The 27,769-nt window shown below is 40.1% G+C and overlaps 1 protein-coding gene across 14 annotated transcripts in view; it reads left to right on the top strand.

Moving 5' to 3' along the window:
- TUT4 (terminal uridylyl transferase 4) overlaps window positions 1-27,769 on the top strand; it is a 76,177-nt gene that overhangs the window by 37,362 nt on the left and 11,046 nt on the right. For 10 of the 14 annotated variants that reach the window (XM_073357688.1, XM_073357694.1, XM_073357696.1 and 7 more), the window contains 16 exons: window positions 1,491-1,610; window positions 2,994-3,212; window positions 3,347-3,521; window positions 6,010-6,761; window positions 9,138-9,288; window positions 10,904-10,990; window positions 13,165-13,268; window positions 13,441-13,698; window positions 14,353-14,442; window positions 18,660-18,773; window positions 19,900-19,977; window positions 20,379-20,556; window positions 20,938-20,985; window positions 21,080-21,162; window positions 24,087-24,202; window positions 25,084-25,244. In XM_073357688.1, coding sequence (XP_073213789.1) covers window positions 1,491-1,610; window positions 2,994-3,212; window positions 3,347-3,521; window positions 6,010-6,761; window positions 9,138-9,288; window positions 10,904-10,990; window positions 13,165-13,268; window positions 13,441-13,698; window positions 14,353-14,442; window positions 18,660-18,773; window positions 19,900-19,977; window positions 20,379-20,556; window positions 20,938-20,985; window positions 21,080-21,162; window positions 24,087-24,202; window positions 25,084-25,244 — 2,734 coding nt within the window. The remainder of the gene's footprint in view (window positions 1-1,490; window positions 1,611-2,993; window positions 3,213-3,346; window positions 3,522-6,009; window positions 6,762-9,137; window positions 9,289-10,903; window positions 10,991-13,164; window positions 13,269-13,440; window positions 13,699-14,352; window positions 14,443-18,659; window positions 18,774-19,899; window positions 19,978-20,378; window positions 20,557-20,937; window positions 20,986-21,079; window positions 21,163-24,086; window positions 24,203-25,083; window positions 25,245-27,769) is intronic. The other 4 variants (XM_073357698.1, XM_073357701.1, XM_073357699.1 and 1 more) reach the window with 3 other exon arrangements.

The following is a 27,769-nucleotide window of genomic DNA, read 5'->3' on the forward strand; positions in this document are numbered from 1 at the left end:
AATCTCCTTTTAGCAGTTTTATTATTCAAACTTAAACAGTTCCTCACTCAACCTTCACATCTTGGGCACTCCCTGCCTCCCCTCTCAGAGGACTGTGGTAGTCCTGCTGCTCCTGCTTCCTGCAGCTTCCTGCCTCTTTCTCAGTTCTATTATCACAGCCAGTCCTCCTGTATTGGAGCAGCCTCTTACCATTTATAGCCCAGGTGCAGCCCCTACCCCCTTAATGTGCCCAGCTAGGAGCACCTGCTGTGGCACAGGGGCTAGCCTCCCTCTGACATGCCCCCTTAAACTGCTCTGGCCCTTTTATCTGATGTAAAGGGGCCAGAGAGGGGGTGAGGATCTCACCCTTCATTTATATTATACACACTTCTGAAATTGCCTCTATATCATTGGCTCTATTCTGGCCTCCATAACATTATGAAGCAGACCAACTAGCAAACATTGGACACCCACAGTACAGTTTCAACAGGTGCAGGGCTCTGCAGATCCTCATTCTAGGACTGGGAACTTTCCCAGAATTCATCCCAAGAAAGCAAGCATCGTTTGCCAAACCCACCACTCATCAAAATCAAGGCAGTTTTAAAAAATGAGCTCATGTCAGGCTGCCAGCAAAACAATTGTACGAGTTTTTGTCTCCATCTCCCACTGGGTCATCTAGAGATACCATTGTTGAGTATAAGAATTGAGCTGTATCAGCTGTATAAAGTATACTTCAGATGTCAAATCCTTTTATAGTTCAGGTTTGGGGTCACTATTAAGCAATACTTGACTTTAAATGACTTGACTTTATTGAAAAGTGCATTCCATTATATAGTATTATTAATATTATTGATATTTTTGTGAAGAGGCTTTCATAAATCGATTAGTGCCATACAATACATAAGAACATAACATTACAAACTAGAAAAGAGAACTGTTTGAAGTCTGACTTTAAAAATACTGAAAAACCTGTTGAGCTCACATGGAAAAGCATCTTATCAGCATAGAGCCAGATATGAAGAATACCTGGCGATTGCACAATAGCAGGTTCTCTTTATCAAAAACATAAATCCCTGGCAGAAGCATAAATGTGAACCACAACTGCAGAGTTATAATAGAATCAATGTGTAATCATAAATAATAGTAATAATAATAATAGTAAAGTTGAAGAACTTTACAAATGATTAGAGTTTACATTTTATCCTCTGGCCAATGTATATCTACTGTAACTTTCTGAATACTGCTGTAACATGGGAGTTGCAAGGTGTGGAAAAAAGTAGGTGAGGTGCTCTGTTCTGAATGGCTTGTGAGTGAGAAGGAGATAACACAGAAAACATCTATATAAAAGTTTACTGTTTCCTTAGATTTTGAGATGAAAGACTTTCTAGTTAGCTTTAGCATATATTCCATATTCCTTTTGAACTTTTCTAATGGCTCATTTATATTATGTATTATATAATTAAAATGCTAAAATCTTATCAGAAAACTATAACTGTCTTATCTTTTTGTAGTTGTGCCATATTGACTGCCAGGCAGAAGGTGGGATTCCCTCATATTCTTTTGCCTTAATGGTGATATTTTTTCTTCAACAAAGAAAACCACCCATTTTACCATCCTATTTAGGCACTTGGGTAAGTTCTTTTTGACAATATAATAATCCTACACTTGCAATATTTTTAAGGGGCAGTGCTGCACGGTTATTTTACAGATCATAAAATGTGTCATACGAGATTGAATAGTCTAAATTGGGGATCTCAAACTCAAATCACAATGAGGGCCACATGAGGACTAGTACATTGGCCCGAGGGCCACATCATTGAAACCTTTTCATACAACGATACAAAAGTATAGTCAAAAATGAAAAAAATGAAGAGTAATATAGTATGCTATTAAAAGTCAATGTATTAACTTTTTAAAAACTGTAATGCAAAAAGTCAGTGCTAATTTTGACAGTCATTTCATTTTTGGCCACTTAGCTGGCAGCATTTTGCATCAACCAGAGCATCAATATTAGGTTTGATATCCTGAGATGAAACCAATCTCAGTGTTGCTTGCAAATGTTCATCAGTGAGCCTTGACGTTAACACAGATTTGTTAATCTTCATGGATTTGTTAATCTTCATGTTCACATATATATGTATTTCCAAACATTGCCATTACCCTTGCGGGAGCAGAGGGAGCTGTCATGGGGACTGATGGGCCAAGAGCCATTGGCCGTGAGCATGCGCTGAACCCCGCAGCTGGCAGCACTTTTCAGCCTCAGGTCACAGCCCAGAACAGCAAGGGGCTGGGACGCAGGTTTTGAATCCCCCCTCCTCCCTTGGGTCATCTCTCTGTTAGAACTTCCTTTGTGTGGAGCTGAGATGCCTTCTCCTCCTACTGAGACCAGTGGGATCTCAGGGTGCTTAGCACCTTTCAGAACAGGCTTTGATAGAACGTGCATTGCAACAAAGCCCTGAAGCCGCCTCTTCCTTGCCTCCTCCCCTGAGCACGCCGCATCATCGCTCCTTCCCCCTCCCTCCTGGAAAGTCCTAAGTGCCGCCAAGTAGCTCTTTGGTGACGGGAAGCGCTGGGAGGTAGGCGGAGGAGCAGGGATGCGGCGCTTTCTGGGGGGACGGGTAGGAGGGGAGGGCGGGGAGAGGGGCAGAGAGGGGGAGTCAGTGCCTATGGCGGGCTGCAGGAAATAACTCGGGGGCTGCGTGTTTGAGACCCTGCTGCAAATAAAGACCTTAGCACATTTTTCTTTGTGTGGTTGACTTGTGCCTGTTGCTTCTGAGGAAAGTGAAAGACTCTCATAATACACGTGGACAATTGTGCAATTCTGTGCTTTGGGTCAGGGTTAACTCAGTTGACACACTGAGATGTGATACCCTTTTCTTACCATGCATAACCAGCATTAGCAGTGTTGGTGAAATTATCTTTTTTAGGCCCTGAAATTGCCATTTTTGTGTTTTGGCCCAAGTATGGTATGTGACATACAATCTTGTTCTCAGAAATCCTTTAACTGTATTTAGATTGAAGGCTTTGATTTAAAGAGGGCAGATGACTACCCACTGAGAGGTATAGAAGAGGAGAAGTTTGTAAGATGGGAATACAAGCCACCAAATAATGGAGCGGGGAAAAACTCAAGTGGTGTAGACGGCAAAGCTAAAGCTGAACAGCAGAAAGGTGGTAAGAAGTCAACAAGCTCAGAAACGGACAACCAAAGTAATGCAAAGGAGAAACATGGCAAAGTGAGTAATTGTTTATCTGAATGGAGACCACATCTGCTGTCTGATCTTTAAACTTTTTATTTAAAAAAAAAAAACTTAGAAAAATACTGGAATCTTAATTTCTTACTGCAACTAAACATTCATGTTTGTTTCAGTCTCCCTTAGCATTTGAAAAACCCCACCAAATATCCCTGGGGCAACTGTGGTTAGAACTGTTGAAGTTTTACACACTGGAATTTGCTTTGGAGGAATATGTCATCAGTATACGGGTACAAGAACTCTTAACCAGAGAGAACAAAAACTGGCCTAAAAGGCGAATAGCCATTGAAGGTGCGGTAATGTTCTTTCTACCAAGTCTACAGGCATTATGCTTTATTCTTTGGATTTTACTTATCTAACATTTATTTCTAGTACTTGGACAAGAAATTGCATTGGATGCAAATGGAGAGGAAAGTACCAGTTTAGCTGGCAAATGTACAAAAGTTAATCAGGCTACTTGAGGATGTGTCATCTGCCCAGCATAGCAGTATGAGTACAATGACTCCTGAAATATGGATGGAGCACCATTTCCCCCCAGCCCTTTTTTCTTTCCATTCCGTCTCTGCAGTACTGTTCCTTTTCTCCTTGAACCATCTCCATCTATTTCATTCCCCATTATCTGCACTTTTCTCCACCCATTCTTCCTCCATTTGTTCTGGGATTGTGGGAACATTACCTCTGCAAGATCCCATACCACTGGGTCTTCTAGTTGCCTCTGATCATCAGTTTATTTCCCCTGCTTCTGACATATGGGCAGAGCAGAGAGGAGAGCATTGATTGGAGTGAATGGAACCAGCTCAGTGGAGTAAAAGCTCCCATGGGCCATATTCCCACACTGGGAAGCTGACTGTCAGCATAGTGGAATGATGAGTATGTCCTGGAGAATATATTAAAAACTAGATGTCTGACCATAAGTAATACATTTGGGAGCCTTGAGGCAAAATAAATTTGATGGTGATACCTTATGTGGTGATGGGAGAAAGAATAGTTCCCTTTCTTTGCCTAAGTTTTATCCATTTCCATTTGGAAAACATTAATCTTTTGTTTATTATTTTTTAAAAAAATAAACAGTATTGGTTCGGAAAGATCAGCAAATAACGTACCAGAACTCTGTTGTCAGTGGTGATAGAAAAGTGAGGAAGTGGGGAAAAAGGTTGGGAAAGAAGATAAGTTCAGTTTCCATAAGAGATGGAAATAGTGAGACAGCCAGGAGGGGGGTATAGGAGAGATGGCTAGATACGAGAAACTGGACAAAAGGGGTGGAGGTTGTAAGTAGGAGGTAGATTGGTTAGTTATCAGCTTAGAAATGGTAGTGCCTGAGATCTCATAAAGCACATAGAGGGAAAAGGAATGGATCAAGTAGAGAATCTTAAAGAATGCCAACAGAAAAGAGGAGAATGGGAGTCAGCAAAGGGATGCTGAGGAGGAATCCACGAGATATGAGGAGAACAGTGTTAGGGAAGGTAGAGAGAACAGTAATGAAATGTGTCAAAGGCAGGAGACAAAGTGAAATAGGATTTGAAAATATTTCCTCTGACATTGCTAAAAGGAAGTTTGTTAATGACCTTGGTGACGGAGGTGTTGGTAAGATGGATATCTGTATTGGACATGATCAAAGAAATGTTGGGGAGGGGAAGTTAAGTCTGTGTGAATAAACTTTGAGTTTGGGAGATGAGAATCCAACCTAGTCATCATCCTGGAAACTGAAGTCCCTAAGGGTATGTATCTCTACACTGCAAAGAAAAACCTGCATCACCGCGTCTCAAAGCTTAGGCTCCGACCAGAGCTGGAACATCTACATTGCTATTTTTAGCCCATCAGTGTGAGCTCTGTGAGCCCAAGGAAGTGACCTGGGCTTTGAGACTTGGTGCAGCATGTCTTTTATTGCAGTGTAGACATATCCTGAGATTAGAGTAAGGAACTGAATAGAGTCAAAGAGTATCTGAACCATGAGAAAAAAGGGAAAGTGTGTCAAGATAATGATCAAATAGGGGTTATTCTAAGAGGGAGGGATTATATTCTTTTAACAATATTTTCAGCTAAATTCCATTTGATGAATTTTTAGTACAGGAGTTGTGTAAGAGGAAGAAGCAACCCACCTTGATACTTAAGATCTGAGGTGGAATGATCAGTAATTGCAATTATGAAGGTCCTCTTTTGACTTGTAAACCACAAATTTGATCTGTAAGTTACAAGGAGAGACTAAATATGAAACTCTATGAGATCATTTTAAATAGTCAGTTTCCTGACTGTTGCTTCACTTTTAAATAAATTATTTATCAAATTAAATCAATGAAAAAAATCAAAGAAGGAGGAAAATATTGGGCAGAGTTGCCCGAAGATTGATTGTAATGTCTGGATATTTATTTTACTTTGAAGTTTAGGAATCAGCCATAATGTGGGATTTTTTTAACAAAGCAGAAAGGGTACACAATTTTTCATTAATTAAATCAGACATTTACAGTAAATATATGGTGATTATACAGAAAAATCTAAAGACTCTCTTGGGATCCAGATCCTTAAATGGTACTTAAGAACAATATATGATTATGAGCTATTTATTCCATTATATCCTTCAGCCTTGTAATGAAAACAGTCAGGTACCAGGATGAAATGAAGAAGAGGATGTATAGCATGATAAATATAGTTCTGGACTATATTATAGGGTTCTGTAATTTGAAATACAAAATACTAATAATTTATGCATTTGAAATACATTATTGTGTAAGTATTACTTAATGTAAAGTAGTAAATTACTACTTGAATTGTCTTTTTCTAGATCCTTTTGCACTAAAGAGGAATGTTGCACGAAGCCTAAATAGCCAGATGGTGTTTGAGTACATCCTGGAGCGGTTCAGGACAGCTTATAAATATTTTGCATGTCCACAAACTAAAGATGGGATTAAATCCAAATCAGATACCAAGCAAAAAGAAAAGGAAAAAATTAGCAGCAAGAAATCTGCAAAATCTGGAGAACCTGTAGCCAACTGTTGTCTTTCACAGGGAGAAAACATTTTAGAGAAACAGAACGCAGGAAATGGATGTAGTATACAAGAATATGAACTTAAATGTAATGAAATGGAATCTACATCCAGGAAATGTGTTTCTGAGGACACAGACTGTTTGTTAGTAAATAAAACAGATGCATTGGACTCCAATTATGATGAAGACAGAGAGGAAACAGTATCTCTTATTTCTAAAGAATGCTGTGAATTAAAGCAAAAATCACTCAAAGAGAAAGATGATCTAGAGCTTTCAGAAATTTGTCTAACTAAAGACAAGCTAAGTCACCATTGTAATTGCAGTGAACGTTGGTTCCATGACCCAAATTCTGTGAATGAATTTGTTGATGTTGAAAGTGGACAGAGTTCAGTAATGGAGTGTTCACCGAAGAATAAGTGCACTAGCACATCAGCTACCTCGCACAACTGCAAAGCAATGGTAGATCTTTGTAACCTTAAAGATGAAGATAAACTCTCCAGAGAAGAAATGCATTATGTGTTTGATAAATTCATTTTGACTTCTGGAAAGGTAAGATGCATTTTAAAGATATGTAAGTGATGGAGTTATTTCACTCCCATATCAATAAAAGATACAGTTGGCTGCAAAGTATCTCCTTTCACTACCTGTTAGAACTGTATTCCTGCTTCCAAACTGTTAGACTGCTAGGTGGGAGAATGGTTTAGTAATTATTCCATTCTCTGTCATGGATTACTACTTTTCCTGTTTCAAATACTTGCTCCCTCAGCACAGATGCATATATTGTTAGGGGGCTGAAATAAGTTAACATGTCAGGGTATCACCATGGTTTGAGAGGAGTTACAACATACCTTTACCAGCACCTCGACCCATTTACCTATGGTACAAAGAGATGTATAATTATCTTGGTTATATAATGTGATGTTCCTCACTGTGTCAGATTAGAGAGGTATAGGCTATTTTCTAACTTTCATTACTTTTCCACAGTTGGGAAGTGCAGTGCAGTTGCTCTCCATAGAAGAGAATGAAAGAAAGATGGATAGCCCATCTTTTTGGGGACCTGATTTTTTTTGTTTTTTTGTTTTTTGTTCATTTGTAAGAAGGCAAATTATTATGTTGAATAAAACTTATTGATAGTAGTTTTATATCATTTGCCAGTTTTCAAAGGATTGTACAAACATTACTTAATTTGACCCTATCTAAATGTACCAGACTAATGTTTAGCTACCACCTTAGCTATAGCTATCCCCAAGGACTGGAAGGTTGGCTTTCCTCATATTCTCCTTCTCTAGGTAAAAACAACTGATAAATTCCAATATGGAAAACTCCAGATTTTCAGTTTTAAAAAATGTAACTCCGAGAAAAGACTTGCCAGTGCAGTGATAAGAAGTATGCAGGCATCTTCCTGAATATTAGATGTTTTAGAGCAAATTGACATCACTCAGTTTGCACCCAGCCAAAAGTGACCAGAGCCAAAAAGGCCTTATCAAAAAATGGTCAGTGACTCCAGCTTGATTACATCTCCTTTCTTTTGCCTGCCACTGAAGGAATTAAATGGGAGTTCAGGGTATGTGCTACTTCAATTCTGCCAGACTTTATAGGATTACTGCAATTTCTACAGTGTCTTTATTAATATAGTTAGTAACTTGAACTATTGTTTCTAGTCATCATGTTTTTCAATATTTTAGAATTAGTGAATCTCATATCTACTTTTTATTCATTATTTGGAAGAGGAAAACAAGCTTTCCTGCTTTTTAACTCCCATTGCTTTCTTAGCTTTGAATGAACTATTCATTGAAATGAATTAATTGAATAAACTGAAATGAGGAAAACATTCTCTCTGCACCTGTAGAAGAGGCAATTGCTGTCAAAAACTAATGTAGCATTTCAGCAAACTCTGGTTCCAGGTGCTTAGCCAGTAACTTCCATGAGTTCGCTGTTTTGACTTTTTTACAACTTGGTAGGAAACGTCTTGCTTAATATTATTTTCTGTATTTAATTTAGATTATTTTAATCGATTGTAAAAAGTTTAGACCTTAACATAGGTTGTTAATTTCAAATTTAATTTTAACTAGTTTTTCCCCCTAAAAATAAACCTGTATTAAATGTAAATAAAAAAATCTGATTTAATTTTTTTAAAATAATTTTTATTTAAATTAAATAAAAATATATTTAATTTTTGTTTGAAACATTGATTTTTATCCACTCCCACCTTTTCTTGACACTTAGACTGGAGAACAGTCTGATTGTAATTTCAGAGTGTCAGATAACATGTGGTATTAAAGATGATAATATAGCATGTTATGAAAGTGGAGTTTCTAAGGGCCTAGATCTGTTGTGAGTGATAGCTGTGTAATATAAACGTATATTTCCTCATTTTGATTTTTAAAATGTTTTAGTCATTTCAGACTTTTTTTTGTAAAAGTCCAATTTATTAAAGGGACACTGGTAACAATCAGATTTCTGTCCAACAATCTTTTCGATTCTCCTTGACTTTTAGAATCAGGAGAGAATTATGGGGCAGAAGGTTGTAAAGAAGTACTACATGACTGGGCTTGTAACATTACATTTTTATCACCCTTAACAGATCAGTCAGTGGGTGGCTATCTAGGAGGTTAATTGTGCATATACTTGGTGGCAAATACAATTTTGGAGTAGGAAGGCTAGTTCCCTTCCTCCTCATGAAAAGCTCTTGTTTTCAGTAGGAGAGTGATTCCCTCCTCTTCGGCCCTCTCCTTTCCCTTTGTCCTCTGGGGGCAGAATTCCTGAGCTCTGTAGTGCACTGCAAGAGCTAAAGGTGATTTGTCAAGGGGGGTGTTCTTTTATTGTTCTGTAGATAAATGCTGTTATTGCTCACCACACTCCTATGGAAATAGTATGCATTTATTGAAATATTTTAAAATTTGTTTATTTTATTTCTTCTAATAGCCTCCAACTATAGTATGCAGCATCTGCAAACGTGATGGCCATTCCAAAAATGACTGCCCAGAGGATTTTAAGAAAATTGATCTAAAACCACTACCACCAATGACAAACAGATTTCGGGAAATACTTGATATAGTGTGTAAGAGATGCTTTGGTAAGTACAGTATTACTGTTGGACTAGTGTAGGACTTTTCACTTCATAGGCTGTAATTCATAATTTCTAAAAATTAAAGCCGTAGAGCTGAGTTCTGTTCCCTTTAATGTGATGGTTACTCCATTGACTTTAGTGGGAGGAAGTACAGTAATGTAGCTGAAACAGAATTTGGCCCATATTGTTTTGTCATACAGTTTGAGGTCAGTAGAGTTATGCTGGCAAAGAATTTGGCCCCAAAATAAGCAAGAATTTTTATCTTCAGTTATTATTGGTTTTGGAGAGAACAGGCAGCCAATGTGCATGGAGTACTCCTGACAGAATTCTGCACACCTGCAGGCACGTAGAATTCATATGGTCTACATATTTCCATGCCCCCCACACAGAAAAATGCAAAAGATGTATGCAGGGGGACAGTGTGTCTGTTCCAGCGTGCCTGAAGCAGCCTCAGAAAGGCAAATCACTGTGCGGGTAGGGAGGCTGGGCATGCGTGCCTGTGGGGGAGACGTTGATCACTGTCATGGCGCAAATAAAACATTTACCAAGCAGTCAATAAAATGTCAGGACAAGCAGAACCAAGCACTTCCCAAAGTACTCAGCCAGGTCCAGGACAATGATTAGCAAAACTGTACGACTTTCATGTGTAAAAGTCTGAGCAATTTAAAATGACATTCTACTTTTTTTTTTTATTGCTGTTTGGTGATCTGTAATTTAATTTAAATGAAAATCCAGGATTATAAGTGGAATGCAGGGTATTAGTTACCAAGCATTTGTAATTTAACTTTCATGTGTTTAGGAAATGCTGATGGTTATTGTGACTTTATTCTATATTGTAATTTAAATAACTTACCAAAACAATTGAAACTGGTTTATATTGCATTATATATTATTATATATATTATACTGATTATATTGCATTATTTTGACAAATAAAATTTGCAGAGTTTTTCACATTTTTTAATTTTTTGGGGCAGAATTTTTAATATTTTGATGCAGAATCCCCCCAGGAGTAATAGAGATTTGGTGCGGTAAGCAATGTGGCCGCAGACTTGGTCTATGCTACCAAGTTATGTTGGTATAACTACATTGCTCAGGTATAACTTCGTTACTCGGGGGTGTAGAAAATCCACACCCCTAAGTGATGCAGTTATACTGACCTAACCCCTGGTGTAGACAGCACTATGTCAACGTGAGGGCTTCTCCTGTCGATGTAGCTACTGCCTCTTGGGGAGTCAGAGTACCTATGCCGATGGGAGAGCTTCTCCCATCGGCATAGGTAGCATCTTCACTACATGCTACAGCGGCACAGTTGCACTGATGCAGCTGCAGCACTGTTACCATAGACAAGCCCTCAGTATTAGCCAGATTGCACAGCTCTTACTCAGGCAAAGCTCTTATTGGCTCCCAAGAGTTTTGCCTGAGTAATGACAACAGGATCAAGTCCCAAAGTAAAATGCAGTCAGTACTAACTACCATAGAAAATGTCAGACTTTAAAAAAAAAAAAAATCGGTATTCAAAGAGAATAAATATTAGCAAATACTTTAATTCATAAAATCAGATATTTAGGGCCAAAAATGTAGTGGAATGTTACATCAGAGTCTAACTTTTTTTTCTCAGATGAATTATCACCTCCTTTCTCTGAGCAACAAAACAGAGAACAAATTCTGGCAAGTTTGGAAAGATTTATTAGAAAAGAATACAATGGTATGTAATAATAGGTAACCACTTATCATTTGTTGTTAAAATTTCTCCCTTCATTCCAGTTGTCTAGCCCATTAATATAGAACTGTCTTTCTTTGTTCCTTTGTCTATTTTAAAATGGTGGCATCTTCCCTTTGACTGTGTATATAAAGGTACCTGTAGACATATAAACTCAATCCTTAACCCTTCTCTGGCCCCTTTGTGCTGCCCCAGTGATGCTGGCAACTGGTGCATCTCCCCAGCATGGGGAAAAGCCTTCATGATGTAGGTTGACATAACCAAACCCTTGAGCTGACCCCAAGCTCAGGAGGCATGCCATGGGAGGGAAAGAGTATTATTGGGCTGTAGCCAACTACATATAGTTTAGAGTAGCATTGTGGCCCATATACTTACATGGACCCTGTCAATATAGTGTTTGAGTGCCTCTGAAATCCTAATGATTTTATCTTCGCATCACTTCCATGAAGTAGGAAACATTATTCTCAATATATATCTATTGTGGAAACCAAGGCATAGAAAAACTAAGTGACTTGTCTAAGGTCACACCCAGAGTCTGTAGCACAATCAGGAATTGAACCAGGTCACTTGAGTTCCAGTCTATTGTCTTACCCAGAAGACCATTCTTTCTTCCAGAATTGGCCCCAAGATCAGGTAGCTGTGAATGCTGCTTTTGCAGCCCCACTCTTCAGCTGTGCCCTGTGCTTATTGGTGACAGCTGAGGATTGAGGGCACTATCTTTCTGTCACAAAAACTTAAGACTGAAGGTTTCTGATTCCATCAAAGGTTTGAAAGTAGCCATGAGCTGATCGACATAGTTTCTTATCACTGATTTCAAAGTGAACAAATTATAGTGATCTAAAACAGGTCATTCAGAAAGAAATTCTTCTCAATTATATTACCATGCTTATTAATAAGTGAGTGAAAATAAATTTCAAACAAAAATGGAAATGAATAACCCAAAATGGAAATAAAAAGTTTCATTCAGGAACTGCATTGGCTTAATTATTTGTATCTTGTACCATAGACTATGGTTAACGGGCACAGAGAAACATCCCAATCAACCAAACTTTCCTAGTAACAGAAAATGGAATTTTCATGTTGTTGTTGGAATTATCATGATTTATACAGGGTTATTACCTGTATTTATTACCACAACAACAATTTAACCTTAAATTCCTTTATTACATCCAAAGCCCAATAATATGTTTACAATTGCTCTAAACATGCCTATAAAGCCTAAATAAGCAATTTATTACATCCAAAGAGCAACAAACCATTTATAAGCTGTTGGATCAAGGCACTTACAAATGGGCTGAACTCAGGGGTGCTTAAACCTATATTGTCAGCTCCAACTTGATCAGGCAGGTATTAGCAATGAACTTCTGAGTTTACCTTTTTATACCCATTAACAAACAAGTGATATCATTGCCAATTATCAGACCTTAGCTAAAGCCAGAAGAAGCAGTATCTTACATAGCCAATTATTTACTGCGCTTGGTTCCCAATTTACCTTGTTTTATTTTTATTACTGCAGCCCAACCTTAAATAAGATAACATTGGTATTTCAAATGGTCATTGCCAGTTTAACACAACAACTCTTCTTTCTCATGATCGCATTCTTTTTGGTCACCTGCTTTGAGCCTAATGCTCATGCTAATATCCCAGCTCAGTTTAAAACCATCCTGGTTTATTGTCAGCCTATATCCCTACAGTTGCAAAACCATGGGAAGTATACACGAACCAAAAAATCACAAAGAATCAAGTACGAATAGCTATACCTTAGTATCGGTGTCATTAACATGTATTATGACTAGTTTTTTGCATGTACTTATATACTTTTCAAAACTGTTAAAACTGTATTGTACAGTAAAAAACCAATTAATGCATGTAGAAATTTATATGTAATAATTAGTTACCGAGTCCCTAACACAGCAGGCACATCAAAAATTGCATTTTAATTTCTCGTCAGTTGCACATAGAAATTAAAATAATGTACCAGTTACTTCTGTTTGACATGAGATGTCAGAGGTGTCCAATAAAAACTGATTTAAAAGTCCATTAAATATATTATGCAAAATTGGGTCCAGCCTCTCATCTCAAATAAACAATTTCCAGTAGTAAGCAGTGCCAAAAGATATTACAAAAAAAGTGACTTTTTTGTCTATTCTTTTGGTTAGACAAAGCCAGACTGTGCTTATTTGGCTCTTCAAAAAATGGATTTGGATTCCGGGACAGTGATCTGGATATCTGCATGACCTTGGAAGGCCATGAAAATGCAGAGGTGGGAGTTCAATATTTGAAAATACGTGTTGCAATTACATTTTATACTGAAAATGAGGAAAGATTTATGATCCTTCATTCACTTACTCCATGAAATATAATATAATATTTGTTCAATTTGTGGGGCGAGGATCCATAGTTAATTGCTCAGATTTTGCTATTTATTTTTCTAGAAACTAAATTGTAAGGAAATAATTGAAGGTTTGGCAAAAATTCTTAAAAAGCATCCAGGTATGTATTTTAAATGTACTCTACATGATATTTACAATTACATGTATCTATTTGTATGTTTAACATTTATGGAAATATTTTATCCTGCCTCCTCAGGTTTAAAAAACATCTTGCCTATAACAACAGCCAAAGTGCCTATAGTAAAATTTGAACACAGACGGAGTGGCTTAGAGGGAGACATCAGCTTATACAATACGCTAGTAAGTGTCTCTTTCTGTAAAAGCTAATGCATACTTTGCAGGATTGTTTGGAAAGTTTGCCTACAGGTGGTGATACTTGGACGTCTAAAAGATGGAGATAGCATTAAAGTTACTAGGGAATAATTCTGAATTAGAAATGAAACTACCATATCCTATTTTTTAAAATATTTTAATTAAAATAGTCCCAAATCCTCACCCCAGTGCCCAGCCCAGGTAGTTGGTTAGTTTTGTGGCACAGTGGTGGAGGGGCCTTCCTTTTTTGAGCTGCAGAGGAGTCACTGTGGCCTTTCAGCTTAATGGAACCTGTGTGTCCTTCAGTTTCTGGCTCTTTTCTTACATTGTGAAAACAAACAGCTTTTCCCTGCCGTGGACCCCTCCAGACCAGCAAAGGAGAGACCAGGGTTTGCCCCAGATTCGCTCAGTTTTTGAGTGACTCCATCTTTGAACAAGCTGGTGTGTTCAGGTGCTAATTTTTACATATATACTGGTCTGAAGTCAGCCTTTAATTGTGTTCTTGCAACCACACTGAAATGTTGCATGGGTGTCACTGAGCATAGAATTTGCCTCCCTGTATATTTTGGCTCTCTACATCCCCATGTCTGAACTGCAAGCTGTACCATTTTAAACTATGTCTAATACTTTTCTGTTTTCCAGGCACAGCATAACACAAGAATGCTGGCTACGTATGCAGCTATTGATCCTAGAGTGCAATATTTGGGATATACAATGAAAGTTTTTGCTAAGGTAGTATAAAGATACAGTACAACATGACTTTATCAATATTTATTATTTGTATAGCACTATGCACTGTGCTAGACTGTCCTTGTCCCAAAGAGCTTACATGATGCTGATGCCAGCTAGAAATGAGACAAGCGGAATCTTCTTAATCTGAGAATTAAGATGCTACCTTCTGAATGGCTGTGTATGGGCATATTCAAGCCTTAGGGCATGTCTATACATGTGCACTAGAAGAGTGTGACTTTTAAAGTGCACTAAATGGCCTGTGTAGACCCTGCTGGCACAAACTAATCTTCCATAGTATTCTTTAGAAATCACACCCCTCTAGAGCGCATTGCCGCTTCATGTAGACAAGCTCTTAGAACCAGATTTTGTCCTCAGGTATGTACGGTGAGTTCCCATTGAAGCCAGTGAAGTTGCAAACATATTCCAGAGCAGAAATTGGCCTAAATGCTCTCTGTTGGCTGTTGAACCGTTTGTGTTCGATGGAAAGCTGATATTCTGAAAAAGTAGGTTTTAATTTCCTTAACTCAAGCCAGCTACACCAACAAAAAAGCTTAACAATATAATTGGGAATCAGAATGCACTGTGCATCCAGATGGTATTTTTTCTAGCTAAAAAAAATATTATTTCTTTCCCCTATACTCATGCAGAAAAGCGTAATAGAAATTGTTTTTTTATGCAGGGAGATCTTGGAGATAAATGGTATGTGGCTCTGTAAATGACTTGGCATGCAGCCTCTTTGTTTGTTGACTGAAACACTATCTCTTTATTTGCTCTACATTATTTAATTAACTACATGAATGGATTTTCATGAAAAGACTAGTGGAATTTGTTTTATTATTGCTTCAGAGCTGTACCATAATACAAGCTGTTAATGTACTGCTGTCCCTTGAGATAATTGAAATATACTTCTGACTTTGTTCCAGAATGTGATAGTCATTTGTCCAGTGTATTATCACTTATGCTAATAATTAATTCACAAGTGGGGATTAGACTCTGTATTTACATTCTTTGGAAGAGCACAATGGGAACTGAGAGAGGGATAGGGTCTAAGCCCAAGACTGAAAGCCTGGAATTCCTGACTTTCTCTGGCTGGGACACTCCTCCTCTGGCCTGCAAATCACTTAAATCCTTTTGCCTCCGTTTCCCTGTCTGTCAAAATTGGGATAGTGGAAGGTGTGATGTGTTTATTAATAACAAAGAATTTGGATTAATATTTACTAGGGCTGTCAAGTGATTAAAAAAATGAATTGCAATTAATCGCAGTTTTAATTGCACTGTTAAACAATAATAGAATACCATTTATTTAAATATTTTTGGATGATTTCTATATTTTCAAATATATTGATTTCAATTACAACACAGACTACAAAGTGTACAGTGCTCATTTTATATTATTTTTTGATTACATATATTTGCGCTGTAAAAAAGATAAAAGAAATGTCTTTCAATTCACCTCATAAAAGTAGTGTAGTGCAATCTCTTTATCGTGAAAGTTGAACTTACAAATGTAGAATTATTATTACACCTCTACCCCGATATAACGATATATATCGGGTTGCGGTCCTCCGGAGACAAAAAATCCCACCACGTTATAGGTGAGACCATGTTATATTGAACTTGCTTTGGTGCCCCTCCTATTCCTTGTTCCCTGACCACCCCCTCAGAGACCCAGTCCCTAATCACCCCCAGGACCCCACCCCCTACCCAACCCCCCTGCTCCCTGTCCCCTGACTGCTCTGACCCCTATCCACATGCTCCGCCTCCTGACAGGCACTCACTGGCAGTGGCGGGAAGCGGAGCAACGCAGCCTCAGCCTGCTTCACTCCGCTGCCACCTCCTAGCCGCGGTGCTCCGCTTCCACCGCCGGTGAGTGCGGGGAGTTTGGGGAAAGGATGCCCCCTGTACTCACCTGCGGTGGAAAGCGGAGCACTGCAGCTGGGAGCTGGAGGAGTGGAGCGGGCTGGGGCCGGGCTGCTTTGCTTCCTGCCACCGGTGAGTGCAGGGAGTTTGGGGAAAGGACGTCCTCTGCACTCACCTGCGGTGGGAAGCGGAGCAACGCAGCCCCAGCCCGCTCCGCTTTCCTTACCCCTTCCCCAGCCGTGTCGCTGGGGGGTGGGGAAAGGTCCTGCACTCACATGCGGCGGGAAGCGGAGCACAGCGGCTGGGAGCTGGCAGAGTGGAGTGGGCTGGGACCGGGCTGCTCTGCTGCTGGTGACTGCGGGGGGGATCTCTTCCCCCAAGCCCCTGCCCCCGAGCGACACGGTTGGGGCTGGGGCAAGGGAAGCAGAGCGGGCTGCTTCCGGCCCCCTGCTAATCACCTGGGCCACTCTGGGACTGTGGGGCCCCCAAAAGTGCCCCCTCACGGCTCCTGCCTCCCAGACCCTGGGGGTGCGGGGAGCCCCTGACCGCCCTCGAGACCCTCTGCCCCTTATCCAACCCCTCGGCCCTGGCCTGGCCCCCTTAACACGCTGCTCAGAGCAGCATGTCGGAGCTTCACCGTGTTGTATGTGAACCCGCATTATATCGGGTTGCGTTATATTGGGGTAGAGGGGTATTATTATTTTTACATGACTCCCTTTAGCTGACTTAGCTCTTGTATACAAGGGAGGGTGGATTTTTACTTCAGGTATTTGGCATGCGGCAGGGGAGGGGAGGCTGGTGCAGGGACGCTGAGTTTGCCAGGCCTCTGTTCTCCATGGCAATGTTTCTCAAACTTTTTGTGATGGTGACCCCATTTTGACGAAAAAAAAAAAATGTTTGCCCCCCCCCCCCGAAAAAATTGCCCCCCCCCCACACCTTCGCCCCGCTCAGGGTGAGGGGCTTAAACCCCCTTTTGGGATGGGGGCCGCTAGGCTTAAACCCCCCTCAGGGTGGGGGACACCAGACTTCAGCCCTTCTCGGGATGCGGGGCTCTGGTCCCCGCTATCCCCGTAGCAGTGGCTTCAGGCCCCCATCCCCACTGCCCACCGGAGCAGTGGCTTCAGGCCCACCCATCTCCTGTGGCTTCTGCCGCCCCTGGAGCTGCAGCTTCAGCCCTCCCTCACTCCCCGTTGCCACCGGGGCTGCGGGCTGGGGTCTCAGCTCCCCGCTGCCCGTGGAGCTGTGACTTCAGCCCCTCTGCCGCCCCTAGAGCGCTTCAGCCGCCCGCCGCCCATACCTTCCTCCCCGCCCAGAGGTATGTGATTAACGTGTTAAAAAAATTAACACATTAATTTTGTTTTCAGTTAATCGCAGGCATTAACTGCAATTAATTGACAGCCCTAATAAGAGGCTGTTAAAATTGCACTGCATTGTGTGTATGTATTTAGAGTAAAGTGAACTGCCAATAAGAGTTATTTGTATGCTAGACATGGGAACAGAGTTTAAAAGCACATCTGTATGTTAGCATGTGAGCTCAGGGGTCAGTAAGTAGCACAAAATACTGCTCTCATTTTTCCAGACCAGGTTAATAAATGTCTTCCATTTTGATAATAGTTACAGTTAATATATAGCTAAAGAAGATTTTTTTTTTTACAGCAAAGCAATCATCTATATTTTCAAAATATTTTAAAGGGAATTTGCCAGATTAAAATTGATATGTTTCATAAAATCTTATGTCCATATCTGTGACTAATAAAACCATAATAAATTATACATTTTTCAATTTTAATAAGGTAATTCACCATTTATGTGTGATGTTCATAGAGCCCAGGCAATGAAAGTAGGCTAGCTGGTTTCACATTTAGCGGGTGTTATACACTAGTGTAATGTAACAATTAAGTAAGTTGCAAATACCACAGGAAAATAACTAACTTCACATCAAAATCATTAAAATAAAAATTTAAAATAAAAAATAAAACTAAAAATATGGAAGCATCTTTGTTAACGTAAGGTTAGGAAAACGTTGGTTTCACAACATAGAAGTTTTGGAACTGAATTGAGCTGGATATCAAAAACTGCCCAATTTTAGAGGCTGCTTTGGAAAATTTGGGCCATAGAATTTGGAAGACATTTTCCCATCAGATCATTGAAGCTTTGTGAGTTGGTCAAATTTTGTTCCTAAACTACTTGACAGTGTCTCTCTCTAAATTTGTTGATAGTTATCTTTCAGACTTCATTAAACAGTTTTTAATTCTGAAACAGTAACTGAGTTTTGGTTCATTTCCATAGTTCACAGAGTTAAATACCTTGTCATTTAATTTTTATTCAGTGCTTTGTTCAAAATGTATTTTGTCCAGCGTTGCGACATTGGAGATGCATCCAGAGGAAGCCTATCTTCATATGCCTATATCCTTATGGTGTTGTACTTTCTGCAACAGAGAAATCCCCCAGTTATCCCAGTTCTTCAGGAGGTAGGTTTTCAGGAAAAGATGTAATGGAAAAAATGGCATTGTTTTTTCAAGTCAGATTTGAGAGTTTTTTGTCCTAGGGGTATTGGGTGCAAATGAAAATCCTGGGCCTCTTTTCATCATCCATTTTCTAACTTTTACTTTGTAAGTAACACTTAAAAAGAAAACAGCAGCAAAACCAGGAATGTATTTTGGACCTGGTTATGTGCTACCGCATTCACTTTCTTGGGTTTTGGTCAAATTATGGTGTTTGTACAATCAAGAGAAAGAGGATTCAGTCAGCAAGGAGGTGTAATGATGGTCCAGGTTAGAAGTCCTGAGTTCTAATTCCAGCTCTGCTATTGACTTGCTCTATGACTTTGGGCATATTACTCAAATGCTCTTCAGCTTCGTCATCTGCAAAAGAAGGGTGATGTTTATGTTCCTACCTGATAAGGTGTTGGAACAATTAATGTTTCTATCGCTTTGAAGATTGTGTTACATAAATGCTAAGAAATTTTACTAATAAAATAACATTATATACCTCCATTATTGTTTAAGGTGAGGCAAACTGCATTTATTCAGCCATCTGCCTTTCCCTGAAATGTTGACATTCTCTGGAGCTCCCTGATAGGAATAATTCTCAGATCTATCTGCCTTTTCCTCTTTTGCATAAAAGAGGAACTCTGGCTGAGTCACTCTATTTGAGACCATTACTTCATTGCCACTACTTTAATGGTCTAATACTGCTACTTCTGGGGCTGTATTTAAGTAACAGCTGAGTCTCCCTTTGGCCTATCCAAATTAAAGTCATGATGGGTGAGGCCAGCTATGGTCTCTCTTAATTTAGAGACTTAATAGGAAAGAGCAGCTGACTGCAACCAGGTGGGAGGATTTTATGCACATTTTCTTAGTTCTAAGGAACAAAGAAATTAAAATACATGAAATATTTGATAGATGAGCAGAATTGCCTTTAGGTAAAATGCATTTGAATGTTTTCCATGTAATGCCAAGCACCTTTCAAACTAATACTGAAATAGAAAGCTGTTCTTGCAAGAGTCTTCGCAGCAAAACTGTCACTGTTTTATGATTACTTAAACCCAAGGTGGCAGTGAACACGAGGAAAATAACTGTTCTTGTGTTTTTGCAGATATTTGATGGAAAACAGATTCCACAGAGAATGGTTGATGGGTGGAATGCCTTTTTCTTTGATGACATGGAAGAGCTGGTAATGTTCCAATTCCAAAATACTCACTAAAACATAAAACCATTACTTGAATACATGGGAGAGTTTTACCAGTTATACCAGCATAGTTAAATTGTGATGATTATACTGTTATAACTCCCTGTGTAGATACTCATACTCCAGTATAAGAGTAAGCTAAACTGAAAACCCCAAACTTGCTTCCAAAGCAACATAAGTTAAAGCAGAAAAAGGCACTCTTGTACTGGAATAAATGTCCACCTGGGGAGTTATGGCAGTATAAAAATATCCATTTAAAGTTGTGGCTTAGTTTATACAGGTATAACTTTTTCATGTAGACAAGCCCCTTATTAAGATGTGTAGTTTGTGGGGGAAAGTACTTGATTAATTGTACCTATATGAACTGTGTCTTAAATTGCATGTAGAAGAAGCGTTTGCCTTCACTTGGAAAGAACACCGAGTCACTTGGAGAACTCTGGTTAGGGTTGCTGCGATTCTACACTGAAGAATTTGACTTCAAAGAATATGTGATCAGCATTCGGCAGAAGAAACTACTAACCACCTTTGAGAAACAGTGGACATCCAAATGCATTGCCATTGAAGGTACCTTTTGTTGAATTTCTGTTCTGTTATGCAACAAAACCATGAATACGTGCTTGGGGATCTGATCTCCCATTGATGCACAGGATCTTTACATGGGGAACTTCCATTAATGATGATGAGACTTTGGTTTGCAAATCCTACAGCATACGTAGATGGGACAATAGACCCCTAACTTTTAATATTTCTTCTGTACATAATTCACATCTATTGCAATCAATTGATACACCCATTGCAATCAATAACCAAAAAATTGCTCTGCTCCCACCTATAGGTATATGTAATAAGGGACCATACACATTTAAATAGATACATTAAGTGAGAGAATATTTTATACTGCAACATATTTTGCCCACTCTTGGATATTTTTCTTCCTTCCCTTAGATCCTTTTGACTTGAATCATAATCTTGGTGCTGGAGTCTCCAGAAAAAGTAAGATATTTATTCCTACTACAGAGCTCTTACTAATTTCTAAAGCAAAGTGCCTTTCTTTTGTCTTCCAATGATTTTATCTTCTCTTCATTAGTGACCAATTTCATAATGAAGGCATTCATCAATGGGAGAAAACTGTTTGGTACCCCATTCTATCCAATCCTGGGAAGAGAAGCTGTAAGTTCTCTTTGTGTCTTAAGCTTTAGTATAGTTTCCTTTCCTATATCTATCAGTGGTGCATTCTCTTGGCTTCTTTCAAATCTGTGTGACATGCACTCATGCATAAACTGAATAAAAAAGGTACAACTGGATAGAAGGCTGAGTACTAGGCATATAGAAACAGACCAGCAGGTATTTTCAGCATTCTCAGAGAAGGGAGCTATGTAGTAGATCAAACCCTTTGTAATAGTAAGTACTGCACTGGCAACTTCCCAGAAGCACCTGAGTTGTATGTAGATTTTTATAACTTTTTTTATTTAAAAAAAAAGAGTACACACATAACCATTATCATTATATTTTATTTGATAAACAAATAAAATTTGCTTATTGCTTGAGTTCCTCAGCAATAAAAATGTGAAGCTGATGAGCTTTGTTCTTGTCTTAGACTTACAGACAGGGAGCAGCATTTGGCTCTCCAGCTATGTGCTAAGCAGCTCTAATGTACAAAATACATCATCAAAAGGGAAGAGAATCCTAGATTTTATCTAGGAGCAAAAATTGAGTGTGAATCCTTAAAATAATGATCAATACTAGTTTTCTTGCCAAAGCAGTCAGAAGACTTTTTGCTTAATCAGCTTTAAAACACACTAAAGGCTTTAAGAACTTTGGTGATAGTCTGAATTAGTTGCTAAATAGAAGGAACAATCGCATCAGGCTTTGCACATACCCAGTATTATTAATTTCTACACTCAGTGGTAATGACTGGTTGCTCATTAAGAAAATAAACTTTTCAAGCCTAACCAGTAGAACGTGTACTGTCCACTGTAAACCACTATCAGAAATCCATTCCCATTAAGCGATCAGTATTTCAAAGAACCTGTGCTTGCAGACTGATGTTTACACCCCAAGGAAGGGTCTTAGCTGAAACACCTGTATCTTAGACAGAAAACAAACAACATCTTTGAAAAACCTTGAAATAATACAGGGGTGGGCAAACATTTTGGTCTGAGGGCCACATTTGGGTGGGGAAATTACATGCAGGGCCACGAATGTAGGGCTGGGGCAGGGGGTTGGCGTGTGGGAGGGGGTGCGGTGTGCAGGAAGGGGCTCAGGGCAAGGGGTTGGGGAGGAGGAGGGGTGCGGGGTGTACGAGGGAGCTCAGGGAAGGGGCTTGGGGTGCAGGAGGGGGTTGGGGTGAAGGTGGGGTGCGGCGGGGGTTGGAGGCTCAAGGCAGGGGGTTGAGGTGCATGGGGTGCAGCAGGAGGCTCAGGGCAGGGAGTTGGGGTGCAGGAGGGGTGTGGGGTGCAGCAGCGGGTTGGGGGCTCAAGGCAGGGGGTTGAGGCTCAGGAGGGGTGCGGCTTGGGGCTGAGGGCAGGGGTTTGGGGTGCACGGTGTGGCAGGAGGCTCAGGGTAGGGGGTGGGGTGCAGAAGGGGTTCGGGGTGCGAGCTCCGGCCTGGCGTTGCTTACCTGGAGCAGCTCCAGGGTGACAGTGGCACGCACCGGGGCTAGGGCAGGCTTCCTGCCTGACCTGGCCCCACGCTGCTCCCGGAAGCAGCCGGCACCAAGTCCCTGCAGCCCTTGTCTGCAGGTACCTCCCCCAAAGCTCCCACTGGCCACGGTTCCCCGTTCCTGGCCAATGGGAGCTGCACAGGGTGGTGCCTGCAGGCGAGGGCAGCACGCAGAGCCTGCAGCCCCCCTCGCCCCGCTCCCCACTAGGGACCGTAGGGACGTGGTGCCGGGAGTGGCACGGGGCCTGCGGCACCACCGTGTTGGCAATCCTATGGGCTGTAGTTTGCCCACCCCTGAAATAATAGCTAAGCAGGTGGCCAGATGGGATTATTTAGATAAGAAGGGATTTTCAAAAGCAAGTGAGTTAGGAGTGCAAGTTCCATTAATTATTAATAGAACTTGTGCTCCTAAGTCACTTAGGTGCTTTTGAAAATCTCAACCTTACTGTTCGCTTATATCTTTAAAAAAAACAAAAAAACCCTCACCTTCAAAATCTGCAAATTGGACATATAACTGGTATATGTAAATAAATATGGCTATCACAATTACCATGGTCCTCCTTCCTCCACTCTTTCCATTTGTTGGTTATACTCGCTTGTATTTTGTCTTAGCTTGCATCATATGCTGTTTGTGGGAGGGTCTGTCTCTTGCTCTGTGTTTAGACAGTGTCTAGCCCAGTGGGTGCTGATCTGATTGGGGTTTTTGGGTGTTGCATATATACAATTAATAAGTAATAAATTAGCATGTTAGACTTAGTTTTTTGTGTTTGAGGAATAAAATGAACTAAGTGTATGTGTGTCTATGTAATAACCACTTCACAGATTATTATTAATCAACTGTCTCTCAAGCAGCATCTGAGTTTATTGTTTGCAAGGGCATTCAACAAGATGCTCCAGTACCTAAATGGAAATATCTTGGATGTTCTTCAATTTGCAGTGGTCTGTCCCAAGGTTTCATCCAACATTTAACAGAAAAGTTGGCCAAGTCAACATATGCACCCTAATTGTGCACCCTAACATGAGGGAAATACTATGAATTATGGTATTATAATGTTTTATTTATTCAAAGCACTTTAATAAACAACTAATCCCCACACCTCCAGATCACACCCATTCATACAGATGAGTTAAATGATTTGCCCAAGTTCACAATGGGAGTCTGTCCCAGAGCTCTGATTATAACAGGGGAGTTACTACGTTCACTCCTGTAGATCAAGCTGCTCTCTTTATAAAACACATATTTTGGCTTTAACTTAGAGTAAGTTAAAGGCTGCGTGGAGTCTGTCATAGAACGAACATGAGAGAGTAGGAAATGAAAGCATGCCACCCCACTTTAGGTCTTTGGGACAATCTGATTTATCTGTCCTCTCTGGCTGTTGTAAATTAATAAATGAATAACTTCTGTAGTGTAAAAGTCTGATACTTGTCTGCAGGAATACTTCTTTGATTCCAAAGTGTTGACAGATGGGGAGCTGGCACCCAATGATAGATGCTGTCGTGTCTGTGGAAAAATTGGTCACTACATGAAAGACTGTCCGAAAAGGAGAAGGTGGGTAAAATACATGAAGCAGACATCTTACATTAAAATTTATTTAATTCCGATCATCATATTAACTGAGGAGGACTTTCATGGCTTGCATGTTCAATGCAGATAAGAAAAACATATTACAGAGAGTACAGCGTATTTCTTATCAAAGCTTCCCATTATCCTTCTTAAGAGTCCATTGACCTCACCTTCCCACCCCCTTTTTGCCTTGCCCAAGCTGTATGACTAACCACAACCAGTTCCCAGTGCTCTCCTGAAAGAACGTGCACACACATGCATGGTTGAACTAACAAGATATGTGCTAAACACCAGTATTATCATCTGCTCTTCATTGCAAGCAGTCCTCCAGCCTTTGTCAATACACTGTCTATTTAGATTGTAAGCTTTGGGAGGGGGACTACGTTTTACCACATGACTTTAAAGTGTACAACTGTATAAACTGTTACAGTGGATTATTGTATTGCTTATGATGAAAAAACAGTGCAGCTTAAAGAAAGGTTGTTTCTTATTCCTCACATTAATTCCAGTTTGCCATTTCTTCTGTCAGTGCTCAACTGCTTTGTGCTGCACCCATCAGTGCTGTTGCTGGGCCAGGACCAGGATGCTAATGTATTCTTCCTGAGAATACCTTGTGCTGTAGCACCTCCACCATCCAACAGAAACTGAGTTCACTGACTCTACTACAAGCTGTTCCTTAACCAGCCCAGGCTCTGGAAAGTGTTTCCCTGTGGGCTCTGGGGTAGTTGTGTTCCAGTACATATGTTGGTCATGATATTCCTTCCTGGGCATAGGAATTGTAGAATTGTACAGATGATGTTTTAATAAACATCATTAACCAGTGTTAATAAACTTATTAACCAGTGTTAATAAACTTTACCATGTAGGCTGAAGAAGAAGGAGAATGAGAAAGACGATGAAAAAGAAGTGAAGGAAGAGGATAGAGAGACTAGAGAGAAGAGATGTTTCATCTGTGGGGATGTGGGACATGTTCGAAGGGATTGTCCTGAATTCAAACAAACTCGACAGAGAAATAACAGCGTGCCAGGTAAACAAGCGGTCTCATCTATAACGGTTTCTGTTGTTGTCATTAGAAAGTTCTGAGGCTATTCTATTCTATTTGGGTTTCTACACCACCCTCCTCAGCATTACACCTTCTCACATTTGCAGCACAAGACACCCACTGTCTGTCAACACAAGCTTCATTTTAAGCACCTCTTTTCTCCAAAAGGGATGTTGCTCAAGCTTTAGAATCTTTGGACCAGATTCTTGAGTCCAGATATGCTGAGTTCATCATAAGACACAGTGAATGGATGGAAAAAGGTATATCTAAGTCACCTTTCCACTCTCTTGATCCTGGAAAAGTTGGGGAGGTATTTTGGACCCCAGCATAATTTAAAGCAACCTAAGCGCTGCTGTAAATTATGCCACCAGGAACGGCTATTGAAGGGTCTGCTTTGCTGGCTAAGGATTTAGCATGTTAGGCTATGCCGCTGGCCTACCCACCCTACGCCACGTTGGAAGGGCCAGGATTGGCTGGTTTAGAGTCAGCTGCACCAGCTTAATCCCTTTTGGGTATTCCCCTATGTAAACAGAATCCTGAAGTATTTTATGCTGCATGACCAGCTCAAAGCAGCCACAACGGGGGGCAGGGATCCTAGCTCTTGTTCATTGAGACCAAACTGGGGGTCGTGACCCCTCAGGGGGTTGTGAGGTTAATATGTGGGCGTCGCGAGCTGTCATCCTCCACCCCAAACCCCACTTCACCTCCAGAATTTATAATGGTATTAAATTTAAAAAAATGTGTGTGTAATTTATAAGGGGGGGTTGCACTCAGAGCCTTGCTGTGTGAAAGTGCATTCCATTATAGTGAAGACAGGAAGGGTATGGCGGTTTAATTAACACTAGCTTTTATTTCTCTCTTCTCACAAATAAACATACTTTTAAATTATATACCTTTTTCTGTGTTGAAGTGCTTTATAGTTGGAGGTGGGTCTAAGATGTAAAGTTGAAATCCAAAATCCTTTAGAGTGCAATGGTGTTTGGATCCAGGGTTTTGGTCATACACCTCTCTTAAATAATATCATCAGGCTCCCTTGCATATCTCTTTCTGAAATGATAAAGTGTAGTTTCTCACTGTTTGGCAAGAGTGGGTTAAGGGAGGATCCTTGGGACATGACTGAGTGGTCTGAAGGGGCCCAACAGCATAAAGCAGTGAGAAATTAAGTATAGTATGAGTATGGGGACTGGGAGTGAGGAAAGAACAAGACCACCAAACAGGGGTAGATAACCAGAGGAGCTGGGAAGGAAGAGTAAGGAGGAAAGTGTTGGGAGATGATATCTCTATTTGGGCTTGTCTATGTGGAGGCTTAGTGCGCAGCAACCCAGGATGTGACTGTACAGCGCAGTAGCCTGATGCACGCTATGTTACCATGTGGATCCTGTTACCCTGCATTAAAAGTTCCTTAATACATTTTGACATACATCAAAGTGCACTATGGAGCTTAATGCTCAGAAGCAGTGTACACATGACCAATCAGTGCATGGCAAGCTAGCGCACTACAGATTTACACGTATTTATCCTGCACTAAGTTTCTGTGTAGACAAGGTCTTTGAATGGGGAGAGTGATATAGCTGTGCTGAAATTGTGGTGGGTCCAGGCCTCAGTTAGTCTTACTACAGCCCTGCTCTTTAGCCAGCACATGGACTAGTATCATGGACTAGTTCTTTGTATTGCCTGTATATATCATTCACAAGACCACTTACAGTATCCCTTGGTAAGAGTTTGTGCCCTTGTCTCTCTGTGACATTACAAAGTGCTGTCACACATTGTTTTGACAATACCAAATTCTATGAACCCACAGAATATCTTGCTTTTTAGACTAGCAAAGAAAAAAAATGCTAATTCTAATTAACTGCTGTAATAGACTGTTCCACACGCTGTCTGCTGCTTCATGGATCCCTCTGAAAGTGAAGGTTCTGCTGTATGAGGCAAAAATACTGTTAGAGTGGAGAGGTATTTAGAATGAGACTTCCTATGCTGCGATTTGCAGAGGGAGGAATGGGGATCAGTGGTTTAAAATTTCAGAAAAAATGGCAGGCAGAGCAACCCTTACATAAAACAGTGATTGACATTAGAATAGATTTTTTAAGTGTCTTAATAATTTACAACAATTTCTGCCTGACTTGCCTAAAAACCATTATGTAAGTAATCTAGTTTCTAGTCTTAGTTTCAGAATATCATATTTGATTCCCCATCCAAAGTTTTATAGTTAAATGCCTTTCATTCCCTGATTGATGCATTTAATAATAAATGACAATACTTCACATTTATGTAGTGCATTTCCTCTTGAAAGTGCTTTGCAAACATTAACCCTCCAGCATCCCTCTGATTTAGGTAAATATAATCCCACAAAGGCCTTGACTAAAATTTTCAAAAGCACTTAAATCATTTAGGAGCCTAGATCCTATTTTAAAAACTGACTTTGGAGCCAAAGTCTTATTGAAAATCAAGGAGTTAGGTTCCTATGTTTCAGAGTTGCTTTTGAAAATGTTTACCCCATTTTTTGCATT

This window comes from Lepidochelys kempii, chromosome 8 (assembly GCF_965140265.1).
Source record: "Lepidochelys kempii isolate rLepKem1 chromosome 8, rLepKem1.hap2, whole genome shotgun sequence".
NCBI lineage: Eukaryota > Metazoa > Chordata > Testudines > Cheloniidae > Lepidochelys > Lepidochelys kempii.